General features: G+C 37.8%; 1 protein-coding gene across 1 annotated transcript in view; it reads right to left on the reverse strand.

The window, feature by feature from the left end:
- OTC (ornithine transcarbamylase) overlaps nucleotides 1-22,442 on the reverse strand; it is an 83,008-nt gene that overhangs the window by 33,478 nt on the left and 27,088 nt on the right. The window contains exon 3 of the mRNA XM_001378992.5: nucleotides 19,812-19,893. Within this exon, the coding sequence (XP_001379029.1) occupies nucleotides 19,812-19,893 (82 nt within the window). The remainder of the gene's footprint in view (nucleotides 1-19,811; nucleotides 19,894-22,442) is intronic.

Raw genomic sequence — 22,442 nt, forward strand, 5'->3', positions numbered from 1 at the left:
CAGCTAACAGAGAGTCAAGTAGAGATGGACAAGTTCTGGGTTCAAATCCAGACTGATAGTTCTTAGCGGTGTGATCCTTGGCAAATCACTTCACCCCAGTTGCTTAACCCTTACTGCTCATCTGCTTTGGAACTCATACTTAGTGTCAATTCTAAGATAGAAAGTAAGGGTTTGAAAAGAAAAAAAGATGGAAGGTAAACGTTAAAAAAAAAGTCTTAAAGAGAACTGTCCATTGCATTGAAAAGTTCAAGAAAATAATCTGGTGGGGCAGTTTAGTGGGGTAGTGCATTTTAGACGAGCTTGGACTTGGAATCAGAAAAACCCAGTTTCAAATCCAGTTTTAGATACTTACTATCAGTATACTCTGGGCATGCCACTTAAACTGGTTTGCCTCAGTTTTCTCATCTTTAAAATTAAGATGATAAGAATAGCACCACTTCCCCAGGGTTATCATGAGGATTAAATGAGAAAATAACCTGCACTGAAATAACTTTCTCAGATAATATAGTCACTCAGAAACAGGTCTTACCCCAGGTCTTCTTGACTTAGGTCAGCTTTCCCTTCTATGCCATAAATTGCCAAAAGGAGTTAAATTTTTTTCTTTAAAACCTTTCTTAAAGACTGTCTGTCCTTTGATCCAGCCATACCACTGCTGGGTTTGTACCCCAAAAAGATAATCAGGAAAAAGACTTGTACAAGAATATTCATAGCTGAGCTTTGTGGTGGCAAAATTTTTGGAAAGTGAGGGGATGCCCTTCAATTGGAGAATGGCTGAATAAATTGTGCTATATGCTGGTGATGGAATACTATTGTGCTCAAAGGAATAATAAAGTGGAGGGAACAACCTCCAGGAATTGATGCAGAGTGAAAGGAGCAGAACCAGGAAAACATTGTACACAGAAACTGATACACTGTGGCACAATCGAATGTAACAGATTTCTCTACTAGCAGCAATGCAATGACCCAGGACAATTCTGAGGGACTTATGAGAAAGAACACTCTCCACATCCAGAGAAAGAACTGTGGAAGTAGTGTAAAGATTAAAATTTAGGGGAGAGGGGGAGACTGAGGCAGGTAGAAATTAGTTTCTCTCTGCAAGGAATATATATTTTTTAGAGGTTTATTAAAGGTTAAAGATTAAGAATATACAAGTAAGAAACATGTGCCTAGGCCAGAGGCCTAGACAAAATAACCTCACATCATGGAAGAGACGCCTCTGCTCCAAAAACGGAAGTCCAAAAGGCCCGAGCCCTTCAAAAGCCTTTGCTTAAATATCTTCTCGATCTCGGCCCAGGTGAGATTACAAGGCATTCTGGGGAAGTGGAGCAAAGGCTCATGGGGATTGTAGTCCTGTATTCGAGTCTATTTTTTACATCCCCCCATGTGATCATTTGTGGAAAAATTAATTTTTCCCCAAAAGGATCATAAAAACATAATAAACTTAAAAGATTACAATAGTGTGAGGATAAGAGAAAAAAGAATAAAACCAATAATTTCTGAACACATTGACAAAAAGCCGTTAGGGGGCAGTCCCCTTTGGCATAAAAGTATACATACAAATAAATGTTCAATCAACCACACCCAAAGTTCAATTTTGTGCAACTTGTGGTCTGGAGGCTTCTTCATGGTGGCTTCTCCAACAGTTCAGTTTCTGAATTCAGGGAAGTAGCATCTTCTTTACCTAAAATTCTTCTCAAAAAGAATTTAAACTTTGCAATTTGAATAATGATATTTTTTACATTCCCCCGTGTTGTGGGTGATTGAAAGATTCAGAATCAGTTAGGGATGCATGGCTGAGGTATGAGGTATATGAATCAATTGGCAAGAGATATTAAAAAGACACCAGAAAATCCAAAAGAAAAGAAAAATTTCTGGATGAAAATATAGACTATCAAAGTCTTATGTGTAAAAATTCCAAGTAGAAGAAAAATAAATCTATAACAGGTCCTTGAATCAGGGCCCAATTAAAATGATCTAAGCAATGATGCATTTACCCAGTCAGTAGCCAGGACTACAGAAAGTTACCACACTATGAGAGGCAGAAAAGGGGACCAGAGTATATAAGCCAAGGTTCCGGGAGCCAAGTTTGAGGTACTTGGTAGAATGTGGAACAAGGAAGACCTGCTTTTAACACATGTTAAACAGCCGCAACCTCGAACCCCAAACACGTTCAAGTCCTCTTTGTCTAGGCTCAAAGTGACGTCAATTTCTCCAGGATTGGTTGGTCTCTTTGACCTTATGCTCTATTGGCACTATGCAGTGGCTCTTTTGTGTATATCTTGTCCTAGAATCAGACAGAATCATTAAGCAAAGTCCCATAATTTATTTAAATAATTAGTGGCATAATTTTTATAGTCACAAGCTTTCTAGGGCATGCATTAGCAAATGTATTTCAAACTTGTAGCACTGAAAAGTCAAAAAGTTAAAGAAAATCTTAATACTGGTGACATGTGCTTCAAATATAAAAAGGAGAGAAAAAATAATAAAAAAAAACTGAAAAAGTATATTGCACATGCAAGAAAAATATAATAAAAAAAGAGCTTTAAAAAATTCAAAAATATAGCTTATAACCATTGACACTCTGTGTCAGTTAAGAAAATATAAAATACAAGGCTTTCTCACAAAAAATGAGATCCATTTCCTCTTTGTATCTGGCCATGATCACTGTGAGTAGAAGGCAAATGAATTGAACAAGCTTAACAATTTTTTCATCTTTAAAAATACAGTAGTACAAATATGTAGATATCAAAATCCCCAAAATTCTCAATAGCCCAATTAATTACAATAGCAAACAAACACACTTTCATATTTCACATAAGTTGCTGTATGACATTTTTAAAACCTATGAATTGATGGGACATTTGTCACAATTTTTACAAACGTAGCAATCTTTCAACCTTGGTAATAAACATAATTTTTTTTAAACAAAGTAAAACTCATCTAGGGTTAAGAACATAATCAAGAAATCTATATATCATTCTGGTAGAAGTAAAATAGTGAGCTGAAGAGTATAAATAAAGGTGCTCCTTTTTCTTGGAGGCTTATAGGGATACAAATGCCCTGAGATTAACTGCCCAACTTCCATTCACATGTGGGAAGGTTGGGGGTTATAAAATACATTTCACTTCAGCTACTGTAATGGGCCTTACCTCGTGGTAGGGGCAGGCAAAAATAACTAGATTGTTAAAAAAAATTCCAAAAATCATATTTAAAAAACCCTTAAAATCAAATCATTTGAGGTATTTAGCACATTACATTTCCAAAGGTTGTTAATACAATTATAACCAGTTCTGAAGTCCATCTATCCTCAGCAGAATAAAAAAAAGCTGTTTTTTTTCATATATGGGCTTATTCACAATAATATTTTTTCAACACAGTTATAGGGGGAAAACAACAGAATTTCAAAACTCAGTACATTCAAAATAAATTCAATCAACCTTCAGTTCACAGAATAATATTCAATCCAGTAATATATGAACTTAAAATCACAAAGTTAAACCTTAAACAAAAAATGCAATAGAATACAGAGATTTTTTAATAAACCATTGGAGTCTGAAATGCCTTAGAGCCTTTAGCCTCTTCAAAGTTCCTTGGGTTGTTTTTTCTTGTTTGTTTGTTTTTAATTATCCATTTAAATGTCTATTGTCCGAAGGTAGAGTAGTAAAGGCTAGGCTACGGGGTTCAAGGGATCCGTCCAGGGCCCCATAGCTGGGAAGCATCGGAGGCCAGATTTTAGCTAGAGACCTCCCGTCTCTGGGCCTGGCTTCCAGTTCACTGGGCCACCCATTTTCCTCCCCAAAGTTAAAGTTGAATCTTTGGGCTGAGTCTGCTCCCAGATAGGGAGGCAAAATCAATGAAATTGCCAGAAGAGTCAAAAATCCTTTTAAACAGCCCATTGCTATTAAGTTTCTGTTTGAAAAGATCTGTTTCTTCTCTTTAGTCTTTTCTGTCTTTCCCCTCTCTGATACCCCTGTGGCCAATACCCCCAGCCACGTGGAGGCTTAGCCTAAGGGAAATTACCGGTTCTCCTTTCCCTCTGGTCTCTCCCCTCCGCCCACGTGGCCAATACTGTTACCAGCTGGTCGCAATGAGTCCTCAGCAATCTGCTCCGAGGATCTGGGTGATGAGCCGTCTGGGTCGCGCTTGTGGGTCTGGGGCTGGGGTGATGAGCTGTCTGGGTCAGAGGCCAGATGGGTGAGAGACAGACCGCCGGGGTGGGTCGGGCCAGGAGCCGGAGCGCAGCTCGGGCACCAGGTGAGAGGCCAGGAGCAGAAACAGGAGCCGATCAAAATGGTTTTCTAAAGAGTATCTTGGAGAATCGTGGCTTTAAAAAAAAATTCTCTAGGCTAAAAATTTTTTGAGAAGTTCTCATCCAATCTAGTGGTCGCCAACTGTAAAGATTAAAATTTAGGGGAGAGGGGGAGACTGAGGCAGGTAGAAATTAGTTTCTCTCTGCAAGGAATATATATTTTTTAGAGGTTTATTAAAGGTTAAAGATTAAGAATATACAAGTAAGAAACATGTGCCTAGGCCAGAGGCCTAGACAAAATAACCTCACATCATGGAAGAGACGCCTCTGCTCCAAAAACGGAAGTCCAAAAGGCCCGAGCCCTTCAAAAGCCTTTGCTTAAATATCTTCTCGATCTCGGCCCAGGTGAGATTACAAGGCATTCTGGGGAAGTGGAGCAAAGGCTCATGGGGATTGTAGTCCTGTATTCGAGTCTATTTTTTACAGTAGAAACACAGAAGAAAAACAATTGCTTGATCACAGGAGTAGGTGGGGCCAAGACTGGGAAAGTAGACTCTAAACGATCTAACATGTACAAATATTAATAATATGGAAATGGGTCTTGATCAAGGACACATATTAAACCCAGTAGAATTGTGCGTCAGATACGGGAAGGGGGTAAGCAAGGGAAGGGAAAGAACATGAATATTGTAACCATGGGAAAATATTCTAAATCATCTAATTAAAACAATTAAAAAAATTAAAAAACCCCTTTCTTTAAAATCTGTGAATTTAGCAGCCATTACTTTAAAACATCTTTCTGGTCATTATTTTTATATATCTTCATACATAATCTTGGAAATTACTTTTTTTTAAGACTCTCTCCTTTATGAGCTAAATTCTCTCAATAACGGTTACTCCTGAATAGTATTTCTAAAGTCTCTAATACCTGGCATTCTTCTCTTAGCTCATCTAATTTTTTTATAGTAAAGGGACCATCAAGAATTGGAACTATGAGTCAAAAGTCAGATCTTCAAGCCCTGGCCTGTATCAGTTGTTGCTCACAACAATAAATACAATATCAAAGAGTCATCCATTTCTCCTTATGGGACTACTCCTGTATCATTGAGTTCTTGGTTAATATAAAAGATAATAGTTTGCATTTATGAAGTATTTTGCACATAATAATCCAATGAAGTATATAGGGCACAAGTGTCATAATCCTTATTTTCTAGATGAGAAAAGAAGTGGTTAAAGATCTCGTGGTCAAAAAGATTTAAAAGAACTAAGATTTGAACCTAGTTTCTCTGACATAGAGGATTTATTTTCCACTAATTTCCAACAGAGAGAGATATTTCATAAAGACAACATGCTGTTCTTAAAATAACATATTGGTGGAACTTCTGGGTAATCATGGCTGCAATCTAGATGCCACACACTTCCTCTCCCCGGCACCGAACGAAATAGACTATATCAAAGGAGCATAAAAATCACCTTTGGAGGAACAGAAGGACTCCCCAGCACTCCCCAGTACCCCACAGAGGCAAAGGTACCGGGGGTTTGACATTTCCACACTATAATAAGAAGGAGGAAAAGCTTGCAAAGAAACGTGAACTGAGCCGCCCTTACCCCCCCCACCTCCCCCACCCAACCAGAGTGAGCTACCGGAGCACTCACTGGGACAGCAAGTGAGTGGGGAACATCTCTGTCTGGGGGGGCACTCCAGGGTCCTTGGGATCTGGGGACTGCCAGGAAAAAACATCTCAGGGCGGTTTCACGGGAGAATCCTGCGCTGAGCACAGAGGGCCCAGGGAGCTATACTCGGGGCAGTTGCGCTGAGCATCTGGGTGGAGCTAAACACCAGGGGCAGACCACATGCTGATTATCTGGGCAGAGCTGAACACCTGGGCAGTTTGGCTGTGATCAGGGGCCCAGCGCTCTAAAAAACCTCAGAGGCTCGGAAGAACTAGTCTGAGGCAACCTAAATTCACAGAAAACCTCCCCATATCACCCAGACCCCAGACCAAAAAGGAAAGGGGAATAAGACCACCAAAGGGATGGCTCACATGGCCCAAAATCAAGCCTCCAGGAAGAAAGGGAAAAAGGTGACTATTGAAAACTTTTATGGTGGAAGTACCCAAGGAAAAGAGGAGAATGAGGATGAAGTAAAAAAAAAATCAGAATATGCCTCCCAAAATGGAAACTATCAACAAGCTCTGGAAGATCTCAAACTGGAGCTTACCCAAAAGATGGAAAACTTCTGGAAAGAAAAATGGGAGAAAGAGATCAGCAGTCTGAAAGATAAGACTGCTCAATTGGAAAAAGAACTCGAAGCATCCAATAGAAGGGCAGACAAGGCTGAAAAGCAAAACAAGTCCCTAATGACCAGAATTAAGCACCTCGAAGAAAGTGAGATGATAAAACAGCAAGAATCAATAAAGCAAACCCAAATAATTAATGAATTGGAAGAAAACATAAAATATCTCACTGAGAAGGTCACAGACCTGGAGAACAGAGGAAGACGAGAAAATCTCCGTATTATCGGTCTCCCAGAAAAACAAGAGATAAACAATAAACACATTTGTTATTCTACAGGAGATTATAAAAGAAAATTGCCCACATGTTCTGGAGCAAGGGGGTAAAATAGAAATAGAAAGGGTTCATAGAACACCCTCTATACTAAATCCCCAAAAGACAACCCCTAGGAATGTAATTGCCAAATTCAAGAGCTTCCAAGAAAAGGAGAAAATCCTACAAGAAGCCAAGAAGAGGAGCTTCAGGTATAGGGGGGATCCCACAAAGATCACACATGACTTAGCGGCTAACACACTAAGAGACCACAAAGCATGGAACACGATATTTAGAAAGGCAAGAGAGCTGGGTCTCCAACCAAGAATCAACTACCCAGCAAAACTGACTATATACATCCAGGGGAAAGTATGGGCATTCAACAAAATAGAAGATTTCCAAGCATTTGCTAAGAAAAGACCAGAGCTCTGTGGAAAGTTCGATATCCAAGCACAGAAAGCAAGAGAAACATGAAAAGGTAAATATGAAAGAAAGGGAAAAGGAGATAAATCTTATCTTTTTCTTTAAGTCAAACTCTCTTCTATAAGGACTACATTTACATCAAATTATATATATTAATATGTGGGGAAAATGTTTTGTGTAACTCTCAAAAATTGTAGCATCATAAGAGTAGTTAGAAGAAATATGCATAGGGAAAGATTGGGGCATTAAGAAGATTTGGGGAAAGTGGGGGCAAAGAAAGGAAAAGGGAGGGGGGGAACCGTCGATAATACTAAGATTTACTTCAAGAAATGGAAGGGGGACTTAATAGAATAGTCTTTCCCATATAAAGATACACATGAGAAGGGGAGGGGAAGAACTCTCATATGAGAAGGAGAGGAAGAGAGAGTGAAGTGAAACCTTACTCTCAGTGAAATCAAATCTGAGAGGGAAGAACATCTAGATCCATTGGGATCCTGAATTCTATCTTATCCAACAGGGCAAGAATGAAAGGAAAATTAAGGGGGGGAGGGAAGAGGGAGTATAAAAAGGGAGGGAAGAAGAGGGGGAGGGGAAGGGAGCATAAAAAGGGAGGGGCTAGAAAGGGAAGCATATCAAGGGAGGGGACTAGGGGGACTGACCTAAAGTAAATCACTGGTTCAAAAGGAGATAGCCTACCATTTGTTGTCTTCAAGAAACACATATGAGGCGGGTTGACACTCACAAGGTTGGAATTAAAGGTTGGAGTAAGACCTTTTGGGCCTCAACTGATAGAAAAAAGGCAGGAGTTGCAATCATGATATATGACAAAGCCAAAGCAAAAATAGACCTGATCAAAAGGGATAGGGAAGGTAAATATATTCTGTTAAAAGGGAGTATAGACAATGAGGAAATATCACTAATCAACATGTATGCACCAAATGGTATAGCATCCAAATTTTTAATAGAGAAACTAGGAGAATTGAAGGAGGAAATAGACAGTAAAACCATATTAGTGGGAGACTTGAACCAACCACTATCAAATTTAGATAAATCAAACCAAAAAATAAACAAGAAAGAGGTAAAAGAGGTGAATGAAATCTTAGAAAAATTAGAGTTAATAGACATATGGAGAAAAATAAATAGGGACAAAAAGGAATACACCTTCTTTTCAGCACCACATGGCACATTCACAAAAATAGATCATACACTAGGTCACAGAAACATGGCACTCAAATGCAGAAAAGCAGAAATAATAAATGCAGCCTTTTCAGATGCCTTTTCACAAGGCAATAAAAATATTGATCAGTAAGGGTACATGGAGAGCCAAATCAAAAATTAATTGGAAATTGAATAATATGATACTCCAAAATCAGATAGTTAGAGAAGAAATCATAGAAACAATTAATAATTTTGTTGTGGAAAATGACAACAGTGAGACATCCTTTCAAACCTTATGGGATGCGGCCAAGGCAGTACTTAGAGGAAAATTCATATCCCTGAGTGCATATATTAACAAATTAGGAAGGACAGAGATCAAGGAATTGGAAATGCAAATCAAAAAACTTGAGAACGAACAAATTAAAACCCCCCAGAAGAAAACCAAACTAGAGATCCTAAAAATTAAGGGAGAAATTAATAAAAATAGAAAGTGACAGAACTATTGAGCTAATAAATAAGACTAGAAGCTTGTACTTTGAAAAAACAGACAAAATAGACAAAGTACTGGTCAATCTAATTAAAAAAAGGAAAGAAGAAAGGCAAATTAACAGCATCAAGGGTGAAAAGGTGGACAGCACCTCCAATGAAGAGGAAATTAAGGCAATCATTAAAAACGACTTTGCCCAACTATATGGCAATAAATATACCAACCTAGGTGATATGGATGAATATTTACAAAAATATAAATTGCCTAGACTAACAGAAGAAGAAATAAATTTCTTAAATAATCCCATATCAGAAAAAGAAATCCAACAGGCCATCAAAGAACTTCCTAATAAAAAATCCCCAGGGCCTGATGGATTCACCAGTGAATTCTATCAAACATTCAAAGAACAGCTAACTCCAATACTATACAAACTATTTGACATAATAAGCAAAGAGGGAGTTCTACCAAACTATTTTTATGACACAAACATCGTACTAATTCCAAAGCCAGGCAGGCCAAAAACAGAGAAAGAAAATTATAGACCAATCTCCCTAATGAATATAGATGCAAAAATCTTAAATAGGATACTAGCAAAAAGACTCCAGCAAGTGATCAGAAGGGTCATCCACCATGATCAAGTAGGATTTATACCAGGGATGCAGGGCTGGTTCAATATTAGGAAAACTATCCACATAATTGACCACATCAACAAGCAAACCAACAAGAACCACATGATTATCTCAATAGATGCAGAAAAAGCCTTTGATAAAATACAACACCCATTCCTACTAAAAGCACTAGAAAGCATAGGAATAGAAGGGTCATTCCTAAAAATAATAAACAGTACATATCTAAAACCATCAACTAATATCATCTGCAATGGGGATAAACTAAATCCATTCCCATTAAGATCAGGAGTGAAACAAAATGCCCATTATCACCTCTATTATTTGACATTGTATTAGAAACACTAGCAGTAGCAATTAGAGAAGAAAAAGAAATTGAAGGCATTAAAATAGGCAAGGCGGAGACCAAATTATCACTCCTTGCAGATGACATGATGGTCTACTTAAAGAATCCTAGAGATTCAACCAAAAAGCTAATCAAAATAATCAACAACTTTAGCAAAGTTGCAGGATACAAAATAAACCCACATAAGTCATCAGCATTTCTATATAATTCCAACACAGCTCAGCAGCAAGAACTAGAAAGAGAAATCCCATTCAAAATTACCTTAGACAAAATAAAATACTTAGGAATCTATCTCCCGAGACAAACACAGGATCTATATGAACACAAGTACAAAACACTTTCCACACAACTAAAACTAGACTTGAACAACTGGAAGAACATTAACTGCTCATGGGTAGGACGAGCCAATATAATAAAAATGATCATCCTACCCAAACTCATCTATCTGTTTAGTGCCATACCCATGGAACTTCCAAATTTTTTTTTTACTGATTTAGAAAAAACCATAACAAAGTTCATTTGGAAGAACAAAAGATCAAGGATATCCAGGGAAATAATGAAAAAAAAATACAAAGGAAGGGGGTCTTGCAGTCTCAGATCTCAGACTATATTACAAAGCAGCGGTCATCAAAACAATTTGGTACTGGCTAAGAGACAGAAAGGAGGATCAGTGGAATGGACTGGGGGCAAGCAACCTCAGCAAGACAGTATATGACAAACCCAAAGATCCCAGCTTTTGGGACAAAAATCTACTATTTCATAAAAAGTGCTGGGAAAATTGGAGGACAGTGTGGGAAAGATTAGGCTTAGATCAACACGTCACACCCTACACCAAGATAAATTCAAAATGGGTGAATGACTTGAACATAAAGGAGGAAACTATAAGAAAATTAGGCGAACACAGAATAGTATACATGTCAGACCTTTGGGAAGGGAAATACTTCAAAACCAAGCAAGAATTAGAAAGAGTTACAAAATGCAAAATAAATAATCTGGATTACATCAAATTAAAAAGTTTTTGTACAAACCAAAATCAGAAGGGTAGCAACAAATTGGGAAACAATCTTCATAAAAACCTCTGACAAAGGTTTAATTACTCAAATTTATAAAGAACTAAATCAATTGTACAAAAAAATCAAGCCATTCTCCAATTGATAAATGGGCAAGGGACATGAACAGGCAGTTCTCAGCCAAAGAAATCAAAACTATTAATAAGCACATGAAAAAGTGCTCTACATCTCTTATAATCAGAGAGATGCAAATCAAAACAATTCTGAGGTACCACCTCACACCTAGCAGATTGGCTAACATGACAGCTATGGAAAGTAATGAATGCTGGAGGGGATGTGGCAAAGTGGGGACACTAATTCATTGCTGGTGGAGTTGTGAATTGATCCAGCCATTCTGGAGGGCAGTTTGGAACTATGCCCAAAGGGTGATAAAAGACTGTCTACCCTTTGATCCAGCCATAGCACTGCTGGTTTTGTACCCCAACGAGATAATAAGGAAAAAGACTTGTACAAGAATATTCATAGCTGCACTCTTTGTGGTGGCCAAAAATTGGAAAATGAGGGGATGCCCTTCAATTGGGGAATGGCTGAACAAATTGTGGTATATGTTGGTGATGGAATACTATTGTGCCAAAAGGAATAATAAAGTATAGGAATTCCATGGAGACTAGAAAGACCTCCAAGAAGTGATGCAGAGCGAAAGGAGCAGAACCAGGAAAACATTGTACACAGAGACTGATACACTGTGGTACAATCGAAGGTAATGGACTTCTCCATTAGTGTCAATGCAATGTCCCTGAACAAAACAATCTGCAGGGATCTAAAAAATACTATCCATAAGCAGAGGATAAAATGTGAGAGTAAAAACACCGATGAAAAGCAACTGCTTGACTACAGGGGTTGAGGGGATATGACTGAGGAGAGACTCTAAATGAACACTCTAATGCAAATACCAACAACAAGGAAATGGGTTCAAGTCAAGAGCACATGTGATAACCAGTGGAATCGTGCATCGGCTACGGGAGAGAGAAAGGTGGTGGGAGGGGGGCAGGGAGGAAAAGAAAATGATCTTTGTTTCCAGTGAATAATGTTTGGAAATGACCAAATAAAATAATGTTTAAAATTTTAAAAATAACATATTGGCAATGTGGAAAATTAATACTGAATTGGGATATTTTTTTGAGAAATGTCCTCCCTCAGACCACCAAGAATAGTTTGATTTAAAAACTACAAATCCATTTCTCCCCCAGGCTATGAAACTGGGTTGCATTCCTCCTTCTTTTGTTAAGATCTTCATTAGGAATAATAGGATCAAGGATGAATTGACTCTCTGGAGAGATGAGGTAATCTAGGCAGCCATTTTGTGCCACCATGTGGCAGAATGTGTTGACATTTTCCAGGTCTCTTGGCATTCTGTGGAGAATCACCTCTTACTATGATGAAGTGGTGAGGGAGGAGTTGAGTTCTCTGAGGCCACACCCCTTTGTGATTATTCTCCAATCAAAGCTGTTCTGGGGAGGGGTTGAGTGATGACATCAGAAGGGATATTTATTGGCTTGTGCTGCAGTGTGGTCAGTCTGAGCAGCTGCTAATTTTGCTCCATGTTAAGCCTGAGGCTCTCTCTCTCTGGCCCCTGCCAGGCTGGCTGGCTCTAGGCCTGTGGCATCTGCTCAGACTGTGAGGGAGTCTATTGTCTAATTAGATTTTTTTTGAGAGGCAGATTAATAAATTAATATTTTAAAAGTAAAAATATAACCTCTAGAGAATTCTGTTGGCTATAGTGAAAAAGAATCATCTTCTCCTCTTCATTAGAAAGATAGTGGGTGGGGGGGTAGGGAAGAAAAATGCTGAGAGTCAGTCATGGAGATGGGAAAGGGGTCCTGGGTTCAAATTTAGCCTCAGACTTATGAGAAAAAACACTATCAACATTCAGAGGAAGAACTGTGGGGGTATAAACAGAAGATAAACAAGTGCTTGATCACATGGGTTGATGGGGATATGGTTGGGGATGTAGACTAAACAATCACCCTAGTGCAAATATCAATAGTATGGAAATAGGTCTTGATCAATGATACATATAAAACCCAGTGGAATTATGCATGGGCTACAGGAGGGGGGTGGGGAGAAGAGGAGGGAAGAACATGAATCTTATAACCATGGAAAAATATTCTAAATTAATTAAATACAAGTTTCCAAATTAAAAAAAAAAAAAAGAAGGAACATCAAATCTGGCCTCAGACACTTCCTAGACATGTGACCCTGTACAAGTCACTTAACCTCAGTTGCCCAGCCCTTACCTTTCTTCTGATTGGGAATTGACACTGGTTCTAAGACAAAAGATAAGCCAGGGATCCCCAAACTACAGCCCATGGGCCACATGTGGCCCCCTGAGGCCATTTATCCGGTCCCCACCGAACTTCCAGAAGGGGCACCTCTTTCACTGGTGGTCAGTGAGAGGAGCTGTATGTGGCGCCACAAAGCAAGGCATCCCTCAAGTACAGCACTACTTCCGGTGACATAATCCTTTGCATTCTTTATTTGTTACAAGGAATGGGTCACTGGGGAGGAAAGGGAAGAAGGATATTATTCACAATGAAAGCGATATTAAAACAAATATCGATATCAATAAATTAATACTTAAATTTTTTTTAATAGCATCCTGGATACGTGTCTTATGAACATCTAGGCTGGGAGGAGTCTGAGACCTAGATGCTGGTCCTGACTTTGCCATTAACTGGGAAGTCAGTAACTATGTCTGCTTCCTCTTCAATGAACTATGGGTAAATAATACCTTGTCCTACTTTCAATTCAGTTCAGTGAACGTTACTAAGAAACTACTATGTTCTAGGTACAAGAGGAACAAAGACAGAAGGCAGAGTCTCTGCTTTCACTCTTTTAACGTTCTCTTGGGAGGATACAAAATGTAAACAGACTAATAAATACAAAGTAAAGAGAAAGGGAGCTTAACCCCTGGAAAGGCTTTGTGTGGGAGGTGGTACCTGGCCTGAGCCTCAAAGGAAGTTAGGGATTCTCACTGGTGAAGGCAGGGAAGGAGTACATTTCAAGAATGAGGGACAACTTTGACAAAAGCATGGAGGTAGGAAATGGAATGTCAAGCTCAAGGAGCACCATTCAGCCAAACTGACTGGCACATAAGTGGTATGAATTAAAAAAGCATGAGATCAATCTAGAAAATTCATGATTATGAAACAGAGGGAAGCATCTTTACCAAATACACTTTGGAAGTAACATCATGAAGCAAAGAGGACATGTTCATCTTGAAGGCTAAAAATGAAAGTTTTCCTGGCAGAGAGTATAGAAGGAATTGGTAAGAGGAAAACCTATTCTCACAGAGGGAAATTGCTAGAGCAAAAGTTCCCAGAGCAAGAATCATTAACAACCCTCAGGTCAACATTTTCAGATAAATCTCAGACCTTAGGACACTAGATTCTGCCTCCTTCTTTCCCTTCTTTGGGCACTATCCCAAGAAATTGTCCAAGAAACTGGTTCAAATTGCTGCTGGAGAAGGAAACATTACCTGGTTGTTTCCTATTTTAGCTACATTTTCCATGCTAATTAGATGCTAATCTTACTTGTCTCCTCTACCTGATGAACCAGTAAAAGTACTATCAAAACCCTTGAAATTTCAACATCCTGGGGAAAAGCCCAGGCACCTCACCCTAGTTACAGCTCTGATAATAACCCAGAATTATAAAGATCTTTAAGATTTTCATATCATTTTTCCTCCAACCTTGTGAGGAAGTAAAACAGGTGTGATTATTCTCAATTTACAGATTAGAAGACTGAGGCGTAGAGGTTATATCTTATCCATTCACATAGTTAATCACGGTCTTCTGGGTCAAGTCTAATTTCTAATTTTGTTGTTCAGTCATTTTTCAGTTGTATCCAACTCTTTGTGACCCTATTTGGCATTTTATTGGAAGAGATACTGGAGTGGTTTGCCATTTCTTACTCCAGTTCATTTTATAGATGAGGACACTGAGGCAAGTAAGGTTAAGTGACTTCCCCAGGGTCACACAGCTAGTAGATATCTGAACTCAGGAAGGTGAGTCTTCCTGAATCCTGGTCCAACACTTTATCTATCAGGTCACCTAGTTGCAGTTTAACTTTTAAAACACTACAGTTATTCTAGGGAAAAAAAAAAGCAGCATAGAATCAAAACAACTGAAATAGGAAGGGATCGCCCAGATTACAAAATACAACCCCTCAATTTCTGTGAATAGAAATAAATAACTTCTGTGGCCTTTTCTTATCTTTCCTCCAAAGAATATTGGCTAAATGAATGCCTACAGATGTGTGTAAATCATGCCTTAGAAGAATCAAGAGAAATAAACATATGTCATTAACATGGGATTTAAGGGCCTTAGATTTTGTGGTTAATTCCCCTACCAATATGTTCAGTGATCCCAGGCAGGAGGTTCCATCTATTTGGGTTTTGTTTTCCACATACTAATTTACTGGCTGTGGGAACTGCAAAGAATGATTAATTTGCTGCCTGAGTACTTTGAAAATCTTGTGAAGCACTTGAGAGTTGTAAAAATGGAGATTTGAACCCCAGACTTCAATCCCCAGAAGTCCTTGGTATTTCCCAGAATTCCCTATAATCTCACCTGAGTCTCCACTTGGGAGAGATCACAATTAGTATTTAACTCGCTCTCTGCCTCCTCTCAATCCACTGAACCACCCACCTGCTCCCAGGATGTCTTTGATCTTGATGAGAAACAGGCAAAACAGTTGCCAGGAAAGAACTGATAATAATAAATTTAGTGGATATAAAAAAATAAAGATTTCTTCAATAAACAAATTTCATAAATAATTTTCAGAGCCAGAAGACCTTGCCCCTTTATTACATTTAGTAGATATGAAAACATTTCTTAAATAAACAAATTTCTTAAATAAATTTCAGAGCCAGAAGACTTTGCTCCTTTATTACTCTGCTATAGCATTCCTGGATGACCTTGGATAAATTATTTAACTTTCAATTTCTTTATCTGCATATTGAGGGGATTGGACTAGATTAGAGGTCAGCAAATGAAAGGCTCCTGGAGTATCTATCATGTTTAAAAATGCAGAAAACAATTCTTGGCTGTATAAAAAGCAAAGAATAGGCCACTTGGACAATAGTTTGTCAACTCCTGAACTAGATGAGTTCTGAGGTTCTTTTCAATATTACAGCCTTTTATCTTCATAATTATTGAGTCAAATAAGCATTCAAAACTATGTTTAACCTTGACAAAATGAGATGAAGCACCATTGGAAGCCCAAATTAGCAGCTACCTTGATATCCAATTGTATAATTGAAAATCTGTTACCTTAAAAAAGGAACTACATTTCCTGGGAACCCACTGACTTCCTGTCATTATGTACTTCCTGTAGACAGGGGATAAATATTGAGTGGGCAGTCCTGCTCCCTCTTTAGCTTGTAACTAGCATGGTGGTGGTGGTATGCTAAGCGTGAGGGTTTTAAATGGGTTAATGAGCCATGGGCACATGGTCTTTATTTTGTATCCTCTTTATTCCCTAATTTCTAAAGATCATTTAATAAATCTCTTAAAATATAATATTTTAATTATTTAAATTAATTTTAATTTTTACACAATTCAGCAAATAAATATATATTGGGTACCTATTGATATGTGTACTCCTATAGATCAATCTGAAAAAGATTAAAATTCTGAGAGTTTTATTCTTATGAGAAAAATACCATTTTTGAGGAGTGGGGGCAGTAATTAACTTTCTTAATATGCCAAACTGTTATTGTGGTTAAGCCATGTCTGATTCTTCATGACCCCATGGACCATGAAACATCAAGGACCATACTGTTTGTGAGGTTTTCTTGGTAAAGATACTGGAGTAGTTTTCCATATCTTTTTCTAGTATATTAAGGCAAACAAAATTAAGTAACTTGCCCAAGATAAGTCTAGTAAGTTTCTAAAGCCAAATTTGGAATTGGGTCTTCCTGACTCCAGGCTCTATCCAAAGCTCCATCCATAGTCATATAGGAGTCGTACAGGATAATCCACATCAAGAGGGTTGGAGATACAAATAAATGAATCAAATTAAATTACTTCCCAGTGTCATACAAGGAAGAAACAGTAGCCTCGTTGACAATGGATCAGCAGTCATCTCCACCAGCTTCTTCTGTACCTGGTATGTAGTTCATATAGACCTTATAATTTGGACTTGTTGACAAAATGGACTAAATCAGCCATATTATTCAGTGGATTTTGGCTTCAGCATGTATGTCAAAAGCCAGAAAGTTCTGTATACTGGAATTCCTGATGTAATTAAGTATAAATCACTAATCAAATAGTCTACAAAATGATTGGTATTATAAAACAAAGTTTGATTAACTATGCTGGTCTCTTGAAGATGAAGTACTAGGTCAAACACGTATCTGTAACCCTATTTTATCAAACACTTATCTGTGACCCTATTTTAGCCATTTTCACTCTCTCTACCATATTTCAGTTTATTGATTCATATGGCTTCCTCTCTTATCACTGTAGTTAATTTAATAAAGTCTTTTCAGTGTCAATCTTAATTTTACACTTGTGTGTATTGGAGGTTCCCATTTGAAAGATCCAAAGCCATTTCAAATGAGAACTAAACTGATTATCTCCACTCTATCTGCACCGTATTTCTTCTCTTATTTTCCTTAGCACTGTCAATAGCAGGCCATCATCTCTTTCCTTTAAGGCTGATGCCTTCTACATCACCACTTCTTTTAGTATGTTTCTTTCCCTCAAATTTCTTCTTTTGGAGATGTTTTATGTCCTTCAAAAACACAATTTTATGTTCTTTTACCAAATAAATTCTATAATATCTTCATTATGCTTTTCATGTTATCCAACTAATCAACTAATCCGGCTTCAAGTTTTTGGTGCTGACCAACAGCCACAAGAGAGCAATATTGAAGAAAGGATTTTAGAGCATCATGCTTTTTTAGTGAAATACATTTTCCAAGCATTTTCCCAGAGAATGATTGATTAATGAATGTTGACAGTCAGCCTATATAACGTGTATTAATACCAGAGCTTTAATCCTCATGGATTTCTCAAATCAAATGATCATTGAGTTTGAAGATATCTTTTTTTTTTAAACATGAGATATTAATGAACCATCCTAAACACATTTTCTTCCTAGGAACTCAAAGTACTTAGTCACTTAAATTCTTATGATATTGTCTCTTTAGCATAGAGAAGAGGTTAGAAAATTAAGTTAATTTTAAAACCTTGTTTTGTGACACTTCCCAAATCACCCCAAACTGTTTGCCAAGATGGTAATATTTAATCTTCCCCCCCAAAAGGAACTGAAAATAATTTTGTTTTGAGGACTTTTGGCAATACTTGATTAGGGAGATTTTCAAGATGTCTCAAAACAAGGCATAGGGGGGTTGATAAAAGTAATATCTATCTAAATTCCTTTATGAAGTGCCAAGTATAGCTCAGGGGTTTGATACAATGAAAAAAATATTGGGCTTGGCCCTTGTTCAAATTCTACCTTTGGTACTCTAACTTCTTGTCCTTAGAAAGTCATCAGAGCTTTGGGCCTCAGGTTCTGTGTTTGTAAGTCTGTAATTGGACTAGCTCCATCATTCAATTTCGTAAAACCTTCCTATAGTTGCTGAGGCTACAAAGACAAAAATGAAATACTACTGGCTCTCAAAGACCTTTCATTCAAAGATCTCACATACGGTCTCTCGAGTCCCTCCCAGTTTTAGACCTGTGACCTGGGACTGATTATGATGATTCAACACATACTTATTTCAGTTCAGTAGATATTTCTTAAATGTTTAGTGTGTGTTAAGCATAGCATGTTTTGTTAATTTCTGGGGGAGAGAGAAATCATAGATAAGAAGATACAGCTTCTGCCATCTAATTACTGATAACTGAATAGAAGAGATATACATATAGAAATAAGCATCATTTAGAACAAATTATAAGAAGTATGAGAGGAAAAGATGGCCATGTGCCATATGATGATCAAGAAAAGGACGAGGAATCGGGGAAAGGCTCATTGAGGAGAGGGATTTAACTTGGTTCTTAGAAAATGGATAGGCAGAAATAGGAGCCCTGGCACAGTGCCTGGCAGTGCTTGGAGGTGGGGACATGTATTTCAGGCATACTAAGGGCAAGGGCAATGTTTAGCAGTGCTGTTTGGCTAGGGCTTAAAGAAGTGTAAGTAGCTCATTTTGTGTTTGGGTCAAGGCATGGCGTGGCTGGGCTTCCAGGGGATAGAAGCACCCCCAGGACACCACCAGATTAAACCATTAAAATCTTGTCTCTTCTGGGGAATGGGGGACAGGAAAGAATGTGGTTGGGAGGAAAGGGTAGGAAATATCTCTGGCAGGAGGAGAGGGAAAAGAGGGTGAGATGCAGGGACCTAGAGGAGAAGAAACTCCCATCTGGACACAGGAAGAAATAGATCACAGTTCAAGACCTTGGAAGTAAGGCAGCTGGTGGTCAGGGAGACATCTCCAAGACTGGACATCCAGGACCCTCTAAATTCTCTACCCTTGGGTAAGCCCTAATGGCCCCCTGTTAGGTTTGACTCAGATGCCATGGAGTAAAGTGAAGTATGTCTACAAAGAGAGTTTGGTAACAGAATTGTGCCAGGCTTTCAATGTCAGCCTAAGGAGTTTGGACTTCTTTGATAAATCCTGAGAGCCCTTAAAGGCTCTTGAGCAGAGGGTTAACGTGCTCTTATCTGTCCTGAATTGGTAGTTGGTTAACTCTAATGGCGTGGACACTTCTGTTGACAAAGAAGAAACACTGTGGACGCCAAGAGAAAACTCTGCTGAGAGTCCCTCACACACCAGCCCACCCAAGTGGACCAGAGATGCAGCCATTTCCACTCCTGCTTAGAATGACGATGTGTCTGTCATTCACAATCCCACATGGAGACAGACAGAGAATCGACTGTCCTTTGCAATGAGACTCACCCGTTTCTGTGGATAATCTTGTCCTGGTGCTTCTTTTCTCAAAAATCATGCTGAGGGATTTCCCTTGTAACAAGGGCAAATACTGAAATCCAATAATGAGAAATAAATTACAAAATGATCTGTGGCGTTTTAAACGTGGTGCTTTATAGATAGAAATGGGCAGAATGAGCGGTCATTAAGAGGCTAATACTATAATAATGCTGCTTTTTCTCCTTTCAAAATATGCCCCAAATGTAGGGGGGAAAGGGGGTTTTTAAGGGATTCCACACTGCAAACATATGAAAGAGGAGGATGTGAGGGTACCCCTGCCCTGGGACAAAAAAATCCCCAAATTTACTCGTTGTTCCATGTTAGCCTTAAGGATTAAAAACTAATTTATTTGCATGTTATCAAGGATCAGGTCAAACTCCTTCCCATTCCTCTTGATACCCACTCCTGGAGCTGTCCTAAAAAGGTAATATGACTTAAGGTACAAATATTTTCTCATTTGTCAGCATTCTCTATAGCTCAGGAAACAAGCTCTAATTCTTAATTTATGTCAGTGTCTAAACCACAAAGTTTCAGATAAACTTTGAATAAACCTTAACATAGGAAAGGGCTTGTTTACATTGTATTTGGAAAGAACTGTTTGGGAGATAGAAGGGGCTCCTCCTTCTTCCTGGTCTGTGTTTAGATAATTTAGCAAAATCTTTTGCTTTTTCCTTTCCTTCTTTTTTTCCCAATTAAATTCATGGCTGGGGAAGAATACTCAAGAGGGCAAGTTGGTTTACCAGTTTGCCACTTAAAAAAAAACTTATAAAACTTATAAAAAACTTATTTAAAAACACTTATAAAATAAGTGTTAATGCCACCAACTGCCATAGTTCTCATCTTCTTTCCCTTTGTCCTACAAGAAAAACCCAACTCACAGAAGTTTCCTCTGCCTCAGGTCTCTGAAACTTGGATTAAAACATTTAGGAATGAATAATCTCTCTCTCTCTCCATATGCATGCATATATAAGTACATATATGCAGTTTACACACATATATAATATATAGTTTAATGGCAATATATGTGTGTGCATAGCCATTAAATAACTTTTTTCGGCCAGGGATTCTCATTTTTTTAATGTTTCAAATACTTGGAATTAATTAGACTTGGAATAGAGAATGCCTTTACTATTATTTAGAACAGAGATTCTTAATATTTTTGATGTCATCGACCACTTTGGCAGTCTGATGGAATTTTTCTATGTCTTTTCAGAATGTTTGCCTGCATTCATCATTGAAGAAATGTTCATTTTAGTTAGAGATTGGTGAAAATAAAGGTGTTATTTTCATCCTCTTCTAAGTTCACAGATCTCTCTTGACACCTTTCCATGGGACCCTTGGGAGTCCCTAGATTCCAAGTCAGGAAAGTCTGATATAGATTGTTAAACTAGAGTTGTAACTAAAGAATCTTAAAATGCTTTTCAAACTTAAAGACCTATGTAAATTCTAAATAATGCTAATTATTAAACGCCCAGCTCCACCCTTTCCCACTCCTCTTTCTGCTTGGATATGTAACCATGGATTTTTTTCAGCTTTCTCCTAAAATAAATGTGTGTGTGTGTGTGTGTGTGTGTGTGTGTATCAGAATATAATAATGCTCATAAATACAGTGGGGACTTGGGGACTGCTAAATACCTGCCAAAGGTCCTGCCAACTCTGACATTCAGTGCTTTTACTTATCAAACACTGGATTATTGAGTTCCATTGTTTCTAATTCTACCTTGTCTAGTCTGTTACATTGATCAGTCTCTATTTTTTAATGGTTATGTGATGATTTTGGTAGCTACTGCTTTATGATATAGTTTGAGGTCTGGAAGTGCTTTTCCTCCTTTGATTTCTTTTGATAGTCTAGATCTTTTGTTTTTCCAAATAAATTATTCTTTTTATCAAATTCTATAATGTATCCCCTTGGTAATTTAATTGGTAAGGCATTAAAAGTGCAAATTAACTTTGGTAGGATTAATTTTTAAAATTATGTTGGCAAGGCTTAGCCATGATCACTGAATATTAACAAGTTATTCTTTATTTCTTTAAGGACAACTTTCTAATTAAATCTACACAAGTCTTTTGTATACTTTGGTAGATCCATTCCCAGATACTTTATGCACATTGTAGTTATTTGGAATGGGAATTTCTTCTCTGCTATTTTTCTTGGAATTTTGTTATTATCCAGAAGTACATTTTATTTTTTAGGATTTATTTTGTAGCTTTTAACTTTGAAAAAACTATAATCTCTGTTAATATCTTTGTTTATTCCTTCAGATTTTACAACTATACCATCATATCATGAGTAAATAGGGAACGTTCTATATCCTTTTTTACCTATCTTTTTGCCTTTAAAAAAATTCTCTTGTCTTAGTGCCATTGCTAGCATTTCAAGAACCACATCAAATAATAGTAGACAGAATGCATATCATTGCTTTACCCCTTTATTTATTTATTTAAAAAGATCTACTGTATCCTCATTGCACATGACACTTGCTTTTAGTTATCTGCTTTTTGTAATCTTAAAAAGACTCGATATCTATGTTTTATAGGCTTTTAAAAAAAGCAGAAATGAGTGTTGTACTTGGTCAAAGACCTTTTCTGTATTTATTGAGA

The sequence above is a fragment of the Monodelphis domestica genome, chromosome 4 (assembly GCF_027887165.1).
Source record: "Monodelphis domestica isolate mMonDom1 chromosome 4, mMonDom1.pri, whole genome shotgun sequence".
NCBI classification, from domain to species: domain Eukaryota; kingdom Metazoa; phylum Chordata; class Mammalia; order Didelphimorphia; family Didelphidae; genus Monodelphis; species Monodelphis domestica.